The sequence below is a fragment of the Carettochelys insculpta genome, chromosome 5 (genome assembly GCF_033958435.1).
Source record: "Carettochelys insculpta isolate YL-2023 chromosome 5, ASM3395843v1, whole genome shotgun sequence".
Lineage (NCBI taxonomy): Eukaryota > Metazoa > Chordata > Testudines > Carettochelyidae > Carettochelys > Carettochelys insculpta.
The window spans coordinates 88,012,474-88,031,257 of NC_134141.1; the positions used below are offsets into that span (position 1 = coordinate 88,012,474).

At 43.7% G+C, this 18,784-nt stretch overlaps 1 protein-coding gene across 1 annotated transcript in view; it reads right to left on the reverse strand.

Annotated features, from left to right (window-relative positions):
* HOMER1 (homer scaffold protein 1) overlaps positions 1-18,276 on the reverse strand; it is a 123,224-nt gene extending 104,948 nt beyond the window's left edge. Inside the window, exon 1 of the mRNA XM_074995464.1 lies at positions 17,203-18,276. Within this exon, the coding sequence (XP_074851565.1) occupies positions 17,203-17,207 (5 nt within the window). The 5' untranslated portion in view covers positions 17,208-18,276. The remainder of the gene's footprint in view (positions 1-17,202) is intronic.
* Between the last annotated feature and the right edge of the window lie 508 nt (positions 18,277-18,784).

Sequence of the window (18,784 nt, forward strand, 5' to 3'; positions counted from 1 at the left end):
ATCAATTGCACTCATTTTTAATAATAACTACAAGTTACATGCCAGGGCTCTAAGCCATCACTGATCTGGCATATTCTCCTTTTCCTTATCTGGCAACATACAGCATGTCGAATACTGTTATGTTATGGGAAGTTATGATCTAATCTACGATAAAATGCTGAAGTACTCTTTGCCCATTACAGATGTTGCTCTGGGTGCACTGTTAGTGCACAGATTCATATCTGCTCTGAGGCAGATGTAGTATACACTGATAGAACTGTTTTGTTACCAGATTCTCAATGACGTAGTGGATTTGGCTGACCTGAGCTTCAGATTTTAATAAAATGTTCTATTTTTATTTTTGCAAGGTATGAACTAGTATCAATACTATCATCGTGGAACTGCAATTCCATCACCTCACGCTATCAGGGTAATACAAACTGGTAGGTGGTTTAACTTACAAGTTTTCACTTACAGTTGGTATAATTAGAGAACAGCTGAGATACAGAACTTTGGCCATTGCCTAGCATTCGAACTAGCCAGCCTCTCTGAACTGGTATAAAGTTTTTAGCAGCATAGAATCAAAACATCTCGTCTACTAAAAGCAGCTAGCCAATTTCCGAACTTTCTGGATTCAGCTTCCCAGGTGGATTCTTAGCCAGTTAAGAAACTGAACATGAAATTTAGGTGGCTGTAGCATCAGGAGTTTCTCCACTTGGTCTGTCATCACCCTCGTCCTTTGTTAACTCACATGCAAACACACGCATGCCGCTCCCCCCGCCCCCCACAAATGTGGGCCAGGCATCTGCTCTCAGTCCTACAGAAAGGAGATGTGACCTAATGATGACTGCAATGGGCTATGAAACAAATTCTTATTCTATTCTTAGCTCCTAGAGTCACAGAACAATAGAGCTGGAAGATACCTTAAAAAAAAAAAAAAAGACACATCTAGTCCAGCCCCCTGCTCTAAGCAGGGCCAAACCCATCAGATCAGCCCCGGCACGGCTTTGTCGAGGCGAGACTTAAACACCTCCAGGGATGGAGACTCCACTACTTCCCTGGGTAGACCATTCCAATGCTTCACCACCCTCTTAGTGAAAAAGTTTTTCCTAATGTTCAACCTGGACCTTCCAACCGCAACTTGAGACCATCGTTCTGTGTTCTGTCATCTGTGACCACGTGAAAAGCCTCTCTCCAGTAAGTTGAAGCCTGTTATCAAGTCCCTGCTCAGTCTTCTCTTCTGCAGAGCAAAGAGCCCCAATTCCCTTACCTTTAAGTCATATGCTCCAGCCCCCTAATTATTTTGGTCGCACTCAGCTGGAGCCTCTCCAGTGCATCCACATCCTTCCTATAAATGGGGGCCAAAACTGGACACAGTACTCCAGATGCAGCCTCTGGATAAAGCCAAATAAAGAGGAATAATCACTTCTCTGGATCTACTGGCAACACTCCTCTTGATGCAACCTAATATGCCATTAGCTTTCTTGGCTACAACGGCACACTGTTGACTCATGTCCAGCTTCTCGTCCACTACAACTCCCAGGTGCTTTTCTGCAGAACTACTATGGAGCCAGTCGGACCCCAGCCGGTAACAATGCTTGGGATTCTTCTGGCACAAGTGCAGCACTCTGCACTTGCCCTTATTGAACCTCATCAGATTTCTTGCAGCCCAGTCTTCAAATATGTCTAAGTCAGTCTGGACCCTGTCCTTACCCTCCAGCGTATCTACCTCTCCCCCTAGCTTAGTGTCATCCGCAAACTTGCTGAGGGTGCCATCCAACCCCTCATCCAGGTCACTGATAAATGTGTTGACCAGAGCAGGACCCAGAACCGAACCTTGGGGCACTCCACTAGAAACCGACCGCCATCCCGACATCGAGCCATTGATCACTACCCTCTGGGCCCGACTTTCTAGCTAGCCTTCTATCCATCTTATCGTCCATTTATCCAGTCCACATTCTTTTAACTTGTTAACAAGAATGTTGTGGGAGATCGTATCAAAAGCTTTGCTAAAAGTCAAGATAATTACATCCATTGATTTTCCCCCTATCCACAGAGCCAGTTCTCATTGTACATAAGAATGGCCATACTGGGTCAGACCAAAGGTCCATCAAGCCCAGCATCCCATCTGCCGACGGTGGCCAATGCCAGGCGCCCCAGAGAAGGAGAACAGAAGACAAGTGATTTATCTCCTGCCATCCATCTCCTGCCCTTGTTATGAAGGCTAGGGCACCATACTTTATCCCTGGCTAATAGCCATTTATGGACCTGACCTGCAAAAATTTATCAAGCTCTTTTTTAAACCCTAATAGAGTCCTGGCCTTCACAGCCGCCTCGGGCAAGGAGTTCCACAGGTTGACTGTGCGCTGTGTGAAGAAAAATTTCCTTTTATTAGTTTTGAACCCACTACCCATCAATTTCATTTGGTGTCCCCTAGTTCTTGTATTATGGGAAAAGGTAAATAATTTTTCTATATTCACTTTCTCCACACCATTCATGATTTTATATACCTCTATCATATCGCCCCTCAATCGCCTCTTTTCCAAACTGAAAAGTCCCAGTCTCTCTAGCCTCTCCCCATATGGGACCCTTTCCAAGCCCCTAATCATCTTAGTCGCCCTTTTCTGAACCTTTTCTAATGCCAATATATCTTTTTTGAGGTGAGGAGACCACATCTGCACGCAGTACTCGAGATGTGGGCGTACCATAGTTTTATATAGGGGAAGTATGATATCTTTTGTCTTATTATCGATCCCTTTTTTAATAATTCCTAACATCCTATTTGCCTTACTAACTGCCGCTGCACACTGCGTGGATGTCTTCAGAGAACTATCCACTATAACTCCAAGATCCCTTTCCTGATCTGTCGTAGCTAAATTTGACCCCATCATGTAGTACGTGTAATTTGGGTTATTTTTTCCAATATGCATTACCTTACACTTACCCACATTAAATTTCATTTGCCATTTTGCTGCCCAATCACTCAGTTTGCTGAGATCTTTTTGTAGTTCTTCACAATCCCTTTTGGTTTTGACTGTCCTGAACAACTTGGTGTCATCTGCAAACTTTGCCACCTCACTGCTTACCTCATTTTCCAGATCATTGATGAACAAGTTGAACAGGATCGGTCCCAGGACTGAGCCCTGGGGAACACCACTAGTTACCCCCCTCCATTGTGAAAATTTACCATTTATTCCCACCCTTTGTTTTCTGTCTTTTAACCAATTCCCGATCCATGAAAGGACCTTTCCTCCTATCCCATGACCACCTAATTTACATAAAAGCCTTTGGTGTGGGACCGTGTCAAAGGCTTTCTGGAAATCTAGGTATATTATGTCCACTGGGTGCCCCTTGTCCGCATGTTTATTAACCCCTTCAAAGAATTCTAATAGATTAGACAGACACGACTTCCCTCTGCAGAAACCATGCTGACTTTTGCCCAACAATTCGTGCTCTTCTATGTGCCTTGCAATTTTACTCTTTACTAGTGTTTCTACTAATTTGCCTGGTACTGATGTTAAACTTATCGGTCTATAATTGCCAGGATCTCCTCTAGAGCCTTCTAGATTGTAGAAACTAATCAGATTGGTCAGGCATGACTTGCCCTTCATGAATCCATGCTGACTATTCATCATCACTCTCCCCTCCTCCAAGTGCCTCAAAATGGACTTCCTTGAGGAGCCCCTCCATGATTTTTCCAGGGACTGATGCAAGACTGACCAGCCTATAGTTCCCTGGATCATCCTTCTTCCCTTTTTTAAAGATGGGCACTACATTTGTCTTTTTCCAATCATCTGGGACCTCTCCTGATCCCCACAACTTTTCAAAGATAACAGTCAAGGGCTTGTCAACAACATATAACCAACTCCCTCAGAACCCTATGATGAATTAGGTCCGGGCCCATCAATTTATGGACATTTAGCTTTTTTAGATCGCTCCTAACCTGTTCCTTCCCCACCAAAGGCTGTCCACCTTCATCCCACAATGCCTCACTTATAGCATTAGTCCGGGAGTTGTCTTCGTCCGTGAAGAGAGAGGCAAAGAAAGCATCAAGTACTTCAGCTTTCCCTACATCATCTGTCACTGAGTTGTCTCCCTCATCCAGTAGGGGCTCCACACCCTCTCTGATCACCTTCTTCTTGGTAACATGCCTGTACAAACTTCTCATTATCCTTCACATTCCTCACGAGTCACAATTCCAGTTGCGCTTTCGCCTTCCTGATAACTGCCCTGCATTCTCAAACTATACATTTATACCCCTCCCTAGACAGCTGTCCCAGTTTCCACTTTTTGTAAGCTCCCTTTTTGTGCCTAAGTTCTCCAAGGATTTCCCCAGTAAGCCAGTCTGGTCTCCTGCCATATTCACTTCTCTTGCTGAGCACTGGGACAGTTTCTTTCTGCACCTTCAATAGGGCTTCCTTAAAATACTGCCAGTTTTCCTGGACTCCTCTTCCCTTCATGGTAGCATCCCAGGGGCTTCTGCCCATCAGGTTCCTGAAGGAGTCAAAGTCTGCTTTTCTGAAGTCCAAGGTGTGTAATTTGCTGCTCTTTCCTTCCTTTGGTCAGGATCCTGAAGTCTACCATGTCATGATCACTGCTTCCCAGGTTGTCCCCCACTTCTACCTTCCCTATTAGTTCCTCCATTTGTAAGCAGCAGGTCGAGCAGCGCATGACCTCTGGTCGGGTCCTTCAGCACTTGTACCAAGAAGTCATCCCCAACATTCTCCAGAAGTCTCTTGCACTGCTTGTATACTGCCGTATTGGTCTCCCAACAGATGTCAGGGTAATTGAAGTCTCCCACGATAACAAGAGCCTGCGATCCAGAAGCTTCTCTCAGTTGTCTCCTCCACAGATTCAAATTGAAAAGGATATTAGGAGATAAAATAAGTTAAGATGTATAGTAAATGAAAAGAAAAGCTTTCAGGAAACATGGAAAGAGTACATCAATGACCAGGAGATAAGGGAGTCTACTGCATGACAGCAGAAGCAGCCATGTAGGTTGTAGCATAAAACAGCAGGCTTCCCACTGGCTGGGGGAGTCAAAGGAGAACAAGGAGATAGACAAGTGAGGAGCATAGGTAGAAAAAAGGTTCAAAACATTTAGAACTGAATCCTAAGAGAAGAACTGGGAAAGTTGTTGGAAAATAGTAATGGGGAAGAAAGTTAACAGCATTGTGCAGAGCGAAGAATTAGGGAAGCCACAGAAAAAGACTGCAGCAGTTTCAGTAGGGAAAGTCAGGAGGACAGAAGTAGAAACACACACAAAGCATGAGGAGATAGAATATGTAAAGAGTTTGAACGCCCTGTGGTAAACATATATTGCATTATAAATCCTTGTGTCAATCCAAGATAGTTCTTTATAGTGCATTTTATTCCAGCCTAGTTCTAAGACTTGCAAGAAACTGAGTTTGCTTTACTCTGCTTGCCTGTTCCACTACTCACATTAGTTATGTCTTATGACATGACTGGAAATGAACAAAAATCTCTCAAGTGAGGGCATACCATTGACTTGGCATTATAAACACTTTATTGTGCATCTTCATGTTTGATTGACTTTGACTATCACTACGTGCTAATGAGAACTTCTGATTGATGTATCTTTTTGGTTATAGTTATTCCATCCAAACAGCATCACTTGAAATTCAGTCTTAAAAGGTAATCTACCATCATGCTACCCAGTCACTTATTTCTGCTAATAACAACTTTAGGAGGACCTAATATAAATTTACTCTAAAGGAAAGCATTTGCAAGAGACACACAATTAATGCACAACTGGCCAACACGGACTTTAATCCATTAAAAAAAAAATCTTCGAGTTGGTATGCTGACAGTCTAGTAAACCAACCAGTACCTATGGTATGATTTGTTACTATCTACTCCCTGACATCCAAAGTCCAAAAGTACACTGACACTGCATTTTCCAAAGTAATTACAGGCCTTTAACAGCCGAACATTTACTGTGCCATTTATTTTGTGGCTAAAGAACATTACACATAGGTTTAAAAGTGACAAACAGACTTGCAAATGCTGTTATGTTCATAGTATGCTGAATGTCCCAAATGACAGAGGTAAACTTCAAGAACAGCTCTGAAGCCTGACAACAAGTTTTGTTGGCGAAAGATGTCCAATGGAAGATTACCTCACCCACCTAATCTCTCAAGTTAAACATTCACCATTTGAAGTCAATTGCAATCTGAAGAGGTATAGACATGCTGTCAAAATAACTTCAGTGAGTGATTAATGATCATTACTAGATAACATGAAGCATTGTTATCAAGACCCTGGATTGCTCTTCTAAAAGCCATTTTCCTGACAGCATTTGGCTATTTTGCCACCACACTAGTCAATCTTTGGCCTTCGTGAGACCAACCCATGCTATACAATCCACTCATTTCCATCACTCCTTTAAAAGTGAAACAAACCAACCAATAATGTTTTACTTCAAATTGCTAGCACACCAGCTTGCCCAGCTAGATTTAATAACTTTCCCACCAGCCAACTGAAAATTAACCTATTACCATCAGTTTCAACAAGCTGCAGAAATAGAGTACAAACTCATCTGACACATATTCCTGCTTTCGTGGCTTAGAGGATGAGAGCTTCATCATGTTCTCAATAGTACTGGCATCTATCTTGCCTGACAAGATCATTGCTAATTTCCCTGTCCCCAAATAATAGAAGTCCAGCTTCACTTGCTTGTTTTCTTTCGGGAGCTTAGACAGAAGGTGTCCTCTTGCAACTATATTTGCTACTTAAGCTCTACACTCAACTCTTAAGAAGATATTGATGGGCTCCCACCTTTATCAAGGTCAGATTTCTCCTGTTTTCCAAGATTCTGAATGTGCAAAAACTTTTCTTTTTTCCCCTTTTTTCTGGTTAATTCACCCAAATCTCCTTCACTTTTCCATTTGTATTACCCATTCATCTTTGGGCAGGACTGTTGTAGATGTTGCTATCATATATGAAGTCATTTTTGACCCTATTGAACAAGGCCATCACCTTCTTCATTCAAATCCCTTCCTTAAACTGAATACTGCCATGAAACATCAAGCATTACCCCACTTAACAGAAAGCTCTATTATGCACATTTAAGTAACGTCTTCTACACTAAGACCCATTCTCCCAGTAATCCAGTGCATTTTGTGGAGAGACTCTATAATCCTGCATGCGTTTTGCACAGTGATAAGGACACTGGTAGTAGTCCAGTCGAATATTTGAGAAAAATAAATATTCAAAAGAGAAGAAAGGAAACCAAAGCTGAAGCATGCTGAATCAACATACGCTGGTTTTGTATACAATTCAGAGGATTCATCAGTGGGTCATACTGGAAACTGAAGTCTAACTCACATGAAAGTACAGACTGCAATGCCTGCTTCAAAAGTCAGTAGGCTAAATAACTACTGAGGACCCAAATTACTAGCATAACTCAGATGACGGTGGCTTCTTCACCAGCACCTTAACAGCCATTATTTCTTATGTTTTGTAGTTTGCTACATTATATCTGTGTATTCACAAACCACTCAAAGTTATTCTTTTAATTCAGCAAGTTTCTCTTACAGGATACATACAGCCACGAAAAGAAATTCTACAGCAGCTTTATATTGCTAAATGGACATTTACAAATAATTAAATAGGAAAATACTACAAGCAGGGCAGCAGTCAGGTAGTTTATTTTGATATATGCATCTCATTTTACACTCGGTCTTACTATTTTCAGTTTTCAATACTCTAATGATTTTTGCATTGATAATTCCTAGGTACATTGCAAGACTTGATTAATGCTGGAAATTCACAGCTCAGTAAGGGACAGCAGAGTTTTCTGGCTACTAGGAAGCACTGTCTGCATGGTTAGCGGCTAGGAATTTTGGGACAGACATTTCAGCTGAATATTTCACGCTTAAATGATAATAAAAAAAGTCTATACCTTTCAGAATGAAGAACTCACTCAGCTGCATGAGTTCACACTTTAAGGGAGTTTCTAGGCTAATGCAGATTAGAGACTCTTCACACTATCAAACTTCAGTCCTAAGACAGTAAACCCCCAACTTACATGAAAGTTGTATTCCCTGGCAACCATGTTTAAGTTAAAATTTGCACAAGTTGGGGGAGCTGCAAATTAGGCTTCTGAAACCCTCCCCAGCCTGGCTTCTGGGACTGGCAGGGAGTTGCAAGCCAGGCAGCAGCCTGGCTACTGGCTCCCCTCCGCTTGTGGGAGCTGGGAAACTGTCCAGCACTGCTAGGCTGGTCCGTCTTCTGGCTCCCAGGAGCAGTGGGGAGCTGGGAACCAGGTGGCTCCCAGCTCCCCACCACTCCTGGGAGCCAGAAGACTGACCAGCCTAGCAGCACTGGACAGTCTCCTGGCTCCCACAAGCAGAGGGGAGCCAGGAACCAAGTGGCAGCCTGGTTCCCTGTCACTCACTATTTTGACTTGCTTTAATCCAAGTAATATGCAAGTCAAAATTGCATAAATGGGGGTTTTACTGTATCTTTAAAAAGTGCTTCTCATCCATATGGTTGCAAAAAAATTCAAGAACTTAACTTACTTCCATAGCCAAGGTAAACAAGAGCATCAACTTATATTTAGGTTTACATTGTCAATAAGGTACTTTGAGCATCATTGAAGGATACTGGTCCTAATACAGAGACTAATCCAACTGTTCAAAAGGTCATAGAAAACACTCCTAAATTAAAACCCTATGCCTCATGCCCAGGGAAAACGAGGAAAAAAGTGGGCCAGTGTACATGAGGCATGGCCTTAGGTCCCTGCATCCAAGAGCTGTCCAAGTACCAGCGATACTTATCCTGTAATGTAGTAAGTTAAAGTGCAGAAAAGTAGAAGAGAAACAGTAAATTTGAATCAACTCCTCCTCGGGGCTGCTTAGTTACCAGCCATCTTCCTCAAGTCAGCCTAGCCTAAAGGTGCAAACTAACAGGACTTCAGACTTCTCAGGGACAAACAGCGTGAAATACTAGAAATACAGGTTTACCCTGATTTGAGGTGAAAGCAGTCAGTTGCACCTGGAATGAGAACAACCAGATATTTCAAGTGTCTTTCTGTATTGGTGTTACTGTTCTGGTAGTAACAATGACAGCTGTCACCAGGCATTACATTTGCCACCTGAATATATCAATCATAGTACATTTTGGTTTCATGCCAGCAGCATGTGTTTGATTTCTAACCTGGTTATGCAATTCCCTAGAACTACAAGGCATTCTGCACTCCAGGAACCTGCACTATCCCACTACCTTTGACAATTTTTGTTTGATTCCAAAACTGTGTAAAGTTAGAAGGGTCCCCTCTGTACTTATAGCCCTTGAACTCCAGTGTTTTATATGGTTCTTTCATGATCATGGCACTTAGCCTTTTTTAGAATTAAAAGGATGATTACAGATATTTGTAAGAAATCAACAAGATTTACACTCTACTGGTGAAGTCATGAAATTCAGATTAAAGGTCCTAAAAGCAGCCTTTATTTTACACCCTTAAAGGTATATTTTTGCCTAAAAGCAAAGATCCTACCAATGGGTGTCACACTATTTCAAAGTCCTCAAAGTTCAAGACTTTTACGGGACAATGCTTTCGAGTCAAACAAAAAAAAAACAACTTCCATTGTACCCTCAAATCCAAGCTTCCCAATCTGTCACATTTAGGGTTTTTTTTTCTGCCCCCCCCCATGCTTGACAGCTCTGACAACACACCTTTCTTTCTATTTGTCCCCTTTATGGCAGTAAAATTAAAAAAAACAATTATAACAGTATCATTATAGAGTTAAAGAAAAAAATTAGAGGTTGTCCACGAGTACGTTTACCTCAGGTCCACCATCACTAACACCCTGTCGTTAGACACTGAGCTAAATAGGAGGATCGGAAAAGCAGACACAACTCTGTCCAGACTCAGCAAGAGTGTGGAACAACAAGCTGTACACTCACACCAAAATGCAAGTCTACAGAGCCTGCATCCTCAGCACCCTCCTTTATGGCAGCGAGACTTGGACCCTGTATGCCCGCCAGGAAAAGAGGCTGAACGTCTTCCACTTGCGCTGCCTCAGGCGCATCCTTGGAATATCATGGAAGGACAGAGGGACCAACACCGCCGTCCTCGAGCAAGCTGGAATCCCAACCATGCACACCCTCCTCAGGCAGCGTCGGCTCCGCTGGCTTGGCCACGTCCACAGGATGAACAATGGAAGGATTCCAAAAGACATCCTGTACGGTGAGCTAGCCTCTGGCAAAAGACCTCCCGGACGCCCCCAGTTGCGCTACAAAGATGTCTGCAAGAGAGACCTCAGAGAGGTAGACATCGAGCTGGACAACTGGGAAGAACTAGCAGACGACCGCAGCAGATGGAGGCAGGGATTACACAAGGGCGAGTTGAAGATCAGACAGCTAGCAGAGGAGAAGCGAGCGCACAGAAAGCACAATAAGGACTTGCCAGACACCCACTACATCTGCAAGAGATGCAGCAAGGACTGTCACTCTCGTGTGGGTCTTCATAGTCACAATAGACGCTGTAAATGAAGTCTTAAATTGAAACTTTAAAGGGCGCGATCCATAGTCTGTGCAGACTGAAGGATGCCTGCTACTAGAAAAAAATGCTTTCACCTATCTGCAAAGACAATCAAACCCCAAACGTAAGAGATTCATAACTGGAACTAGGAGCCTGAAACCCATGATGCATCCTGAAAAGTAACAACTCAAGTTTCAGTTTTGGTTTTGCCAGTTGACTTATCACTTCAACATCTGAACCAAGTATTTCTGATCTTTGAAGGAAGGGGAGAGAAAAAGTAAGTATTTTGGGGGTGGGGGGAACGAAAGAAATGCACAGTGAAGTGCATACCTTCATTTCTGAAATTCACTTTGTCTCATCCTAATTTTCTATTAGTCACTGCTAATACATCTTCCACTCTGACATATGAAGTCTAAGCAAACATGTCCTATAGAGTCAAATATTTTAAACAGAAACTGTCTTGTCCCCTTACATTTCAGAATTTCTCTCACACACACACACTTTGGGAGTAAACAGCTACAAGATCAATATTGACCAAACAGACAAGCTATTTTAGAGGTATATGTAAATCCAGTTTTACATCAGAACAATCATTTTTTCTCCTCCCTATGCATTAGTATAGCCCAGAAGTGAAGCAGCAACAATTCTGATAAGAATGATTACTCACACACCCCGTCAAGCTGTAGCGATGAACAGACAAAACAAATAAGAGCAAACCAGATAATATTGGTGGACTGATTATTATAATAAGGAATTGATATTTAGTGTGAAGTTGCAACTTGTTGCGCTTACCTATGTGTTACTTGTTCTGGCCCCTGTGGTTTGTGGAAATTAAAGTCAACTCTAAAATCGAACTGAACAGTGGCTGACCTGACCTGCTGGGCCATTTAACTGCTATGCACATGTTCTGCATCAGGCTGGAGCCCAGGCTCCAGCACCATGGGAGGTGGAAGGATCCCAGAGCTCAAGCTGCAGCAGAAGGTCTACACAACAACTAAACCACCCCACAGCCTGAGTCAGCCAGTACTGGGCAGCCATTGTTTTTTAACTGCAATGTAGACATACCCTACAACTCCTTTATTAAGAAGAGCATTTAGCCAGTAGTGGTGCAGTTTGCTTCAATACAAGTTCACCAATATTGCACTAAGCAGTCATGCTGACATGTTTTCATTTTTTTTAAAGAGGGGATTGTACATTAAAGTTATTCATAAAGAACCTTTCATAATTCCATATGCAAGCCATAGAAAGACACTCAATAGCCTGGTAATCTCTTTTGAAATGACACATTAACCATGAGCTACGCAGTGCAGCAATGGAGTCGCAGCCATAGTTCCCATTCATTATGAATTTGAAAGATTTCACAAAATAATCCTCTGGTATCCACCATGTATGTCTTGAAACATTCAGGATGAGAGATTCCTGGGCTCACTCAAGTGACAGGAGATTTTGCTACCAACTTCAGCAGAGCTAGCATTTCGCCTTTAGGGCACAGTTTTCATTCAGATCTAGATATACTGGTTAAAAAAATTAGGAATTGATGCAATCTGTAGCAGATAGTTATACCAATATGAAACCAAATCCATGCTGGGGTGTGTGTGGGTGGGACAGGAGCATTTATCTATACTATAAACCCCCAAAAAACCAGTTATACAACAGCATTTGTAAGTTTCTCTTTAAGTATAGGGTTTGTTTGTTTCTTTGGCGGGGGGGAGAACAGGAAGAGAGGCAGCATAGAGGAATTAGTAGAGACTTGGTGTAACAACCTGTTTTAACAGTTTTTACCAAAAGTGCATTAAGCTCTGTGCACTAAGGCACTTAGTGAGAAATATGTCCACAAGGGAAATTATGGCACACTAGCTACTTCAAACTTTTACAAGTTCCTCCCCACCGGAGTTAAACCCTTGATATACTACAATCTCTAGGAGACAGTACTGCATAATTAGAGGAAAAACCCATTTCAGAAAATTCAAGGAGGCCACATTACATAGATTTGCTAAATATTGGGTTAGCCAGATACCTGAGACTCAGAGGCCAGATGTAAATAAGTCAAAAAAATCAGGGTAATCAACTAGAAACACATATGTCAGGTGTCTAAAAAGAGCCCAAGAATGCACTGTTTCCAGTACTTATGTGGAACTTCTGTTTAAGTGAAGCAAATAGTATTTGTGGAATAAGTGCATGCCTACTTTCTACAACATTCCTCAGTTGGTGAGACAGCCTGACTGTGCAGCCTCAGTTTTTACAACAAAATGTGTTAATATCAGCTGCTAGACGCAGGAACCAGAGGCTGACCAATGTCTGTCATAAGTACCATTAGAGAAAGAGGGAAAGCAAAGGACAGGAATTACTTTAATTTTTGATCATTCAGGGAGGGTAAACAAAAAAGGCAAACTGACAACCTTTTTTTTTTGCATTTCCAAAATCCTGCAAAAAGGCTATTAAGGAAACTAATAATTTAGCAGGGGCCTGGAAGACATTCACCAGCTCAATGCTAGAGCTATTCAACTCAGATATAAAATTTGTGGTCATTACCAACCTAAGACACACAAAACAAGATGATTACAAGACAAAACGTAGTGTACTTTCCTTGATAAGATCCTATTTTGCTATGCACATAGCTGTGGTCAGTTCTCACAACAAGACTGAGCGTTGTGTGCCCCAAGTTTTTCAGACTCGAACTGGTGTTTTAATATAATCTTCAATTATCAGCTAAAAAAAGGGGTGAACAACAAAAAGGGGAGGACTTCTAGACAAAAAAAGTTATCTTCTCTAAGATAAAAACCAAGGAAGGTGAACAGGCAGCAAAACAGCAAGTGAAATTCTGTGCTAAACTCAGTAGCACTGTAAACTATTCCTTCTAAGAGGAGGATTGAAATTACCCTGTAGAGTCTAGACACTCTGCAGAAGTTGCATCGACACAAGCAAGTTCTTTCAAAAGATTTTTCGGCAGAAGGGGACTCTTTTGAAAGAGCCCATGGAGCATCTACACACAAAGCATTCTTTCTAAAGTAAATCAAAAGAATGTGGTGCTGCTTTTGAAGCCACTTTCCCTTTCCCATTTCAGGAAGCGCACCCCCTTCTGAAAGCTTCTTTAGAAAGAAAACACGTAGGCAAACCCCAGGACCCTTCTTTCAAAATAGGCTTCATTTTCAATCCCTGGCTTGTTCTTTCAAAAGAGTGGGGGCTGTGGGGATGCTCTCTTTCAAAAAGAGCGGATCACTCTTATGGGCAAAAGTAGATAAAGCATTTCTATATGCCTTCTCAAAAGTTACAAAACAATGACACTGAAATGCAACAAATTAAAGACTTAAAAAAGGAATACTTCACACAGAATATAAATTGACCTATTAGTTTCAGTATCTCGGGACAATGAGTTGAAGTGCTTAATAGGACAAAATTTATAAACATCATTAAGACTAGCTACTTATATTAGATATATCTTTAAAAAACTTCTTTGCACAGGTTACTCCATGTTTACCTATATGGGGTTTCCTGCACCTTTCTCCGAAGCATCTGGTACTGAGCACTGCAATAGATACAACATGGGTGTTGTCAGGTATCAATTTGTGTGCTCAGAGGCTGAGTGAAAGAGGTTTGCACAAAGACAGCACCTATAAAATATCAGATACCTTGATAAAACATTTGCATCCATGGCTAAGTCTTTGAATTACCAACTGTTTCACGCCTATCAGATTAGCCATATACACTTGTAATTTGGCTCCAAAAGATTTAACTTCAAGGAGTTCAGTCAGTCAATTTGCATACCATGTTCATTCATTTTGAATAGAAGCTCAAAGAGAGGGAGAGATGGCTCAGTGGTTTGAGCATTGGCCTGCTAAACCCTGGGTTGTGAGCTCAGTCCTTGAGGAGACCTTTTAGGGGGCTGTGGCAAATAGATTTTAAAAAAAAATCTGTCAGGGATGGTGCTTAGTCCTGCTAAGGGGGTAAGCAACTGGACTCAGCTTCCTGAGGTCCCTTATGCATGTCATAGAACTGAAGATCTCCATTAAAAACAAAACACTCCACAAAACCCATGAGCAAGATATCTTTAGAAACTGCAATTGCTGTGATTTGCTGTTTCTTATGTTAGAAGAAGCGTCTACGGAGTACTTTCCTCACACAAAAAACCTTCAGTCCCACTAAAAGGACTACATGGTTTGTAGTTTTCAACACTAGCAAAATTATCCATTAACACTGGATGCAGCTGAATGTGTGCTGAACTTGGTTCACATGCACTCACTGTGAAACCTGTCAGGAAAGAAGTGTAGACCAGGCTATACTGCAACACTTCTAGTAACGCTTAATATCAGTATTCCTAATCAGAGTGTATCCATTACTTTACAATGCAATCTGCAGAAAGATGAGTACAACTGCTGCATTAATAAAGTATACGCTGGATAATGCACAGAAATTTCTCTTAAAAAGAGAGTCATTCTTCAGATGAAGATCTGACAGTGGTTTTCTGCTAAAATTACTCTGTTAAGGGATCTAACTCCATGGGAAGCCATTTCTGTAGTCTCACCTCTCCCAACAAGCCAAATAGCCTTATTTTATATATTTGTGAGAAATATTTACAATTTCCACCTCCTCTACCAGAAGCGATATTAACCAGTACAAATTACGTGGCTTGTACATTCTACCTAATAAGTTATTTTATAGTCTTTAAAAGTGCTACACGAGTGCTGTTTTGTTTTGACAGAATACAGACTAATATGGTTACCTCTCAGTTAATATTCCAGGTAGAATTAAGTATGTTCATATTTTTCCCACCACTCTATGAAGGGCAAAGCATATTTTCCACCTGGAGAAAGATCAATTAGCTAAGTGGTTAGGAAAGCTACTAAGAGCAGACTCCAAAAATACTAAGGTTTACCAAAAGCAACAATTCCTACATCTGAATTACGGCAGTTTTAAAAGCCACTACAACAACATTTATAATCTGTGAAGATCCAGAATCATGTAGCCAGTTGTGTCACAGAGAGAGTACCTATGTTGTTACCGCTTGCTTGAATACAACATCTTCCATGTATGCAGCTCGCTGCAAAATAAAAGTGAGTTGGATTGTTGTCTGCTGGGCAAATGGAAAAGGAGAGAGAAAGCAAGAAGATAACTCATTTAAGACCAAGAGAGGCTCACCACTTGGCTCTGCAAGATTATCAATCTGTTCACTCCATGTCTTTTACAGAGCCTACACCAGAATTGTATTCCAAATGTCATCAGAACCACCTAATGCCCCTCAAGCACGTGCTGACACAACTGGGAATTGAAAAAATGCCCATTTAACTGACCTTAAGATGAAAGACTATTCTCCAGCTGGCATACCACTTCATGAGAACAAACCCCTTTATATATGAAATACTGAAGGACCATAATTTTAGTCCTGTTTTTATCTGAAATGTTGGCTTTACTATTATATGAAGTTAGAATAATCAAAACATTAGCAATGAGATTTCTGACAGTTTACTGGGTGACTTTGATAACATTTTGTTTATAATCAACACTTCCGTTTCCTGGGTACAGTGAATTAGTCATGTTTCCCCAACAGATGTTCCATGCAAGGAAGAAAAAAAGGCATTTAAAAAACAAGAGATTTTTGTTCCTATTGTAGCTGGTAGGGGCCACCCAACCTACTATAATGCTTGGAATGGCTTCAAGGTATCTTACAGAAATTCCAGTTGACCCTGGGAACACATTTCTAGAATGCCCAAGCCACTTCAGAACCTAACAAAATTTACCCCTCCTCTCTATTTTACAAGTTCTGATTTATACAAAAGTTACTAGTGTAGAACAGTTTCCCCCATACAGGGAGCACTGTATAAAAGCTACACATTAGATCTAGCCTCTATTTTGTAGGGAACTTAGAAGATGGGGTAGACAAATCTTTCCTTCTTACCTGTTAAGTCAATGCAAGAAGCTATACTTTAGACTATGGTTCAACTCTGAAAGGGACTAAAAAGATTACTGAATGTTTTCATATGTCTCCCATTCTGGGATTGGAAAGTTAAGCTTGGGTTCTGTGCTTCTAGTGTATCAGCACCAGGGAGTTCTGCAGACCAAGTTATGACCAACAAAACTTCTGCTGTCTTTGGTGGGTTTGCACAGGATACTGAAATGTAATTTATTAAATAATTAAGGATGCCCAAATACTAGAACATGAATCACTTTCTTAGCCTATCTGACCCAACAAAGCCAACAGGAGTAAAAATCGCTTGTTACAATGCAAGTAGGCATGACTAGGGTCACATAAGGAAATAATCAGTTTTGTCGGAAGATGCAATTTTCATTCATTCACTTTTTAGAGTAGAAATTAAAAATGAAGACATGAAATAGATGCCATCACTGTCTGGAAAGAGCGGAAACACTAAGTGTTCCCCTACACCCTCAACCAGCCACCATTTCCCCATCTTGTTGCCAAAACCCATTCTTAAAAAGAATAAAAAAAAAAAAAATAAATCCACATCCTTCCCTACAACTTCTGGGCTCTATTCAAGTCCAGAGAGGGACCAAAGACTATAGCACATGCCCATGAAAGCATTCACTTTACTAAAGTTAAAATTTCTCCTTGTACCAGAACTGACAGTAGGTATTAAAAGCTCCTTTGTTGTGCATTTCATGCAAGCCCTTTATATTTTACTTCTCACTGAACCACCTGGAAACCCAGTTCCTTTTATGGAGGTCCCTTTTGACAAGTCCCTTTCAGAGCCTGAAATCCTTACCCCATGATGCCCAACGGAGACTCCCAATGAAGTTGGTCTAGAGACGATTCCCAGAGGATTCTCCCGGCCTCTCTACCACGTCGGTTCTCTCCCCGGTCTGGCCCGACCTTAACTTAGCGATGCTGGCGCGAGTCTGGCTCACCACGTTTCCCAGCGAGGATATCCCAGGCGTTGCAGAGAAATCCAAGCGGCCCCGCACGCCTCTCGGCAGGGTCCAAGTGCTGCCCTAGAGGGTCAGCGCCTCCCGCAGCGGGAGTCGATAGGCATGTGGGGCTGTAGCCAAGGAAATCACAATCCCCTCGGGAAGGAGAAGGCGCCCGGGGCGTCTTAAGGAATAAGCTCGAGAGGGGTCTCTCCCATATCCTCTCGGGGCACGGTCTTCCTTACGGCCAGCCCCACAGTAACTCCAGCCCGCGGGGATGGCCCAGGAGGCAGCAGCAGCAGCAGCCGCCAGCAGATCGCTCCCCGCAGCCAGCCTCTCCCGGGGCGAGGCAACCCGCAGCAGTCTCCCTCCGCCGCTAAGCCGAGCCCCAGGGCAGCGCGGGCCCGGCGTCGGTCAGGTGCAGCGCGGGCTGGGGCCGGCCGCTGCTCTCGCTAACACCCCCGCCGGCGGCGGCGGCAGCAGCAGCAGGATGGCGGGTAGCGATTCATTTTCCCGAGCAGCAGCAGGCGGAGAGTGCCGTTTCACCGGCGCAGGCATGAGGCTCCCAGCGAGCGGCGGCGATGGGGGAGCACCGCTGGCACATCCCCCGCAGAGGCCCCCCGAGCCGACCGCCGAGACGCGGGGCTCCGCTCCCTCCTCCGGCGGGGACGGCTGCTTTCAGTCACGCCTCACCCTGCAGCAAGGGGCGAACATCTCCCTCCGGATCAATCCCCGCGAGCGGCGACCGGGGGGGGGGGGGGGGAGGCAGCGGCCGCCGCTCCCTGATGCCGCAGGGGCACGGTGCGGACCGAGGGGCCGAGCCGCGCAGCCTGTCCCGCTCCCTGGCCCCGCACGCGGCGCCTGGAGCCCAGTGCGGCGCGGCCGCGGGGAGCTTAATGTCGGGCTGCACCCAGCTGCTCCAGCGCCCCCGAGCCGCCGGCTCTCCGCGCGCTTCCCCCTCCCTCACACCCGCCCCCGCTCCAGCTTCTCTCCTTCTCCGCCTCCCTCACTCCCGGGAACAGCAGCTCCTCGGCGGCTGGGGACCAGGCGCTGCTTGCCCCCGGCCTCGCTCTCTCTCCTCCCTCCCCTCCCACCCCTGGAGCGCCGGGGGCCGGACAAGGCGCGTGTCTGTCCGCGGAACCGCGGCGAGTTAGCGGCCAGGCTACACACTTGCCCCGCCTCCTCCCCGCGGCCGACCGCCTTATGGTCCCCAGCAGACTGCACCGCTCGCTCCGTCCCTGTGCGCTGCAGCGCCAGTACTCCCCACAGTGGCACCTGCCTGCTCTGTCTCCATCCTCCGCTTGGGGACCTTTAAATAGGATACGTCACCGCGTTCCCCTACGCATCGACGTCACACACAGCTCCCGGCGCTGACGTCATCCGGGTGCGGGGGATGATGTCAAAGTGTTCCACGCCGCCGGAAGCGCTTCTATATTAGGG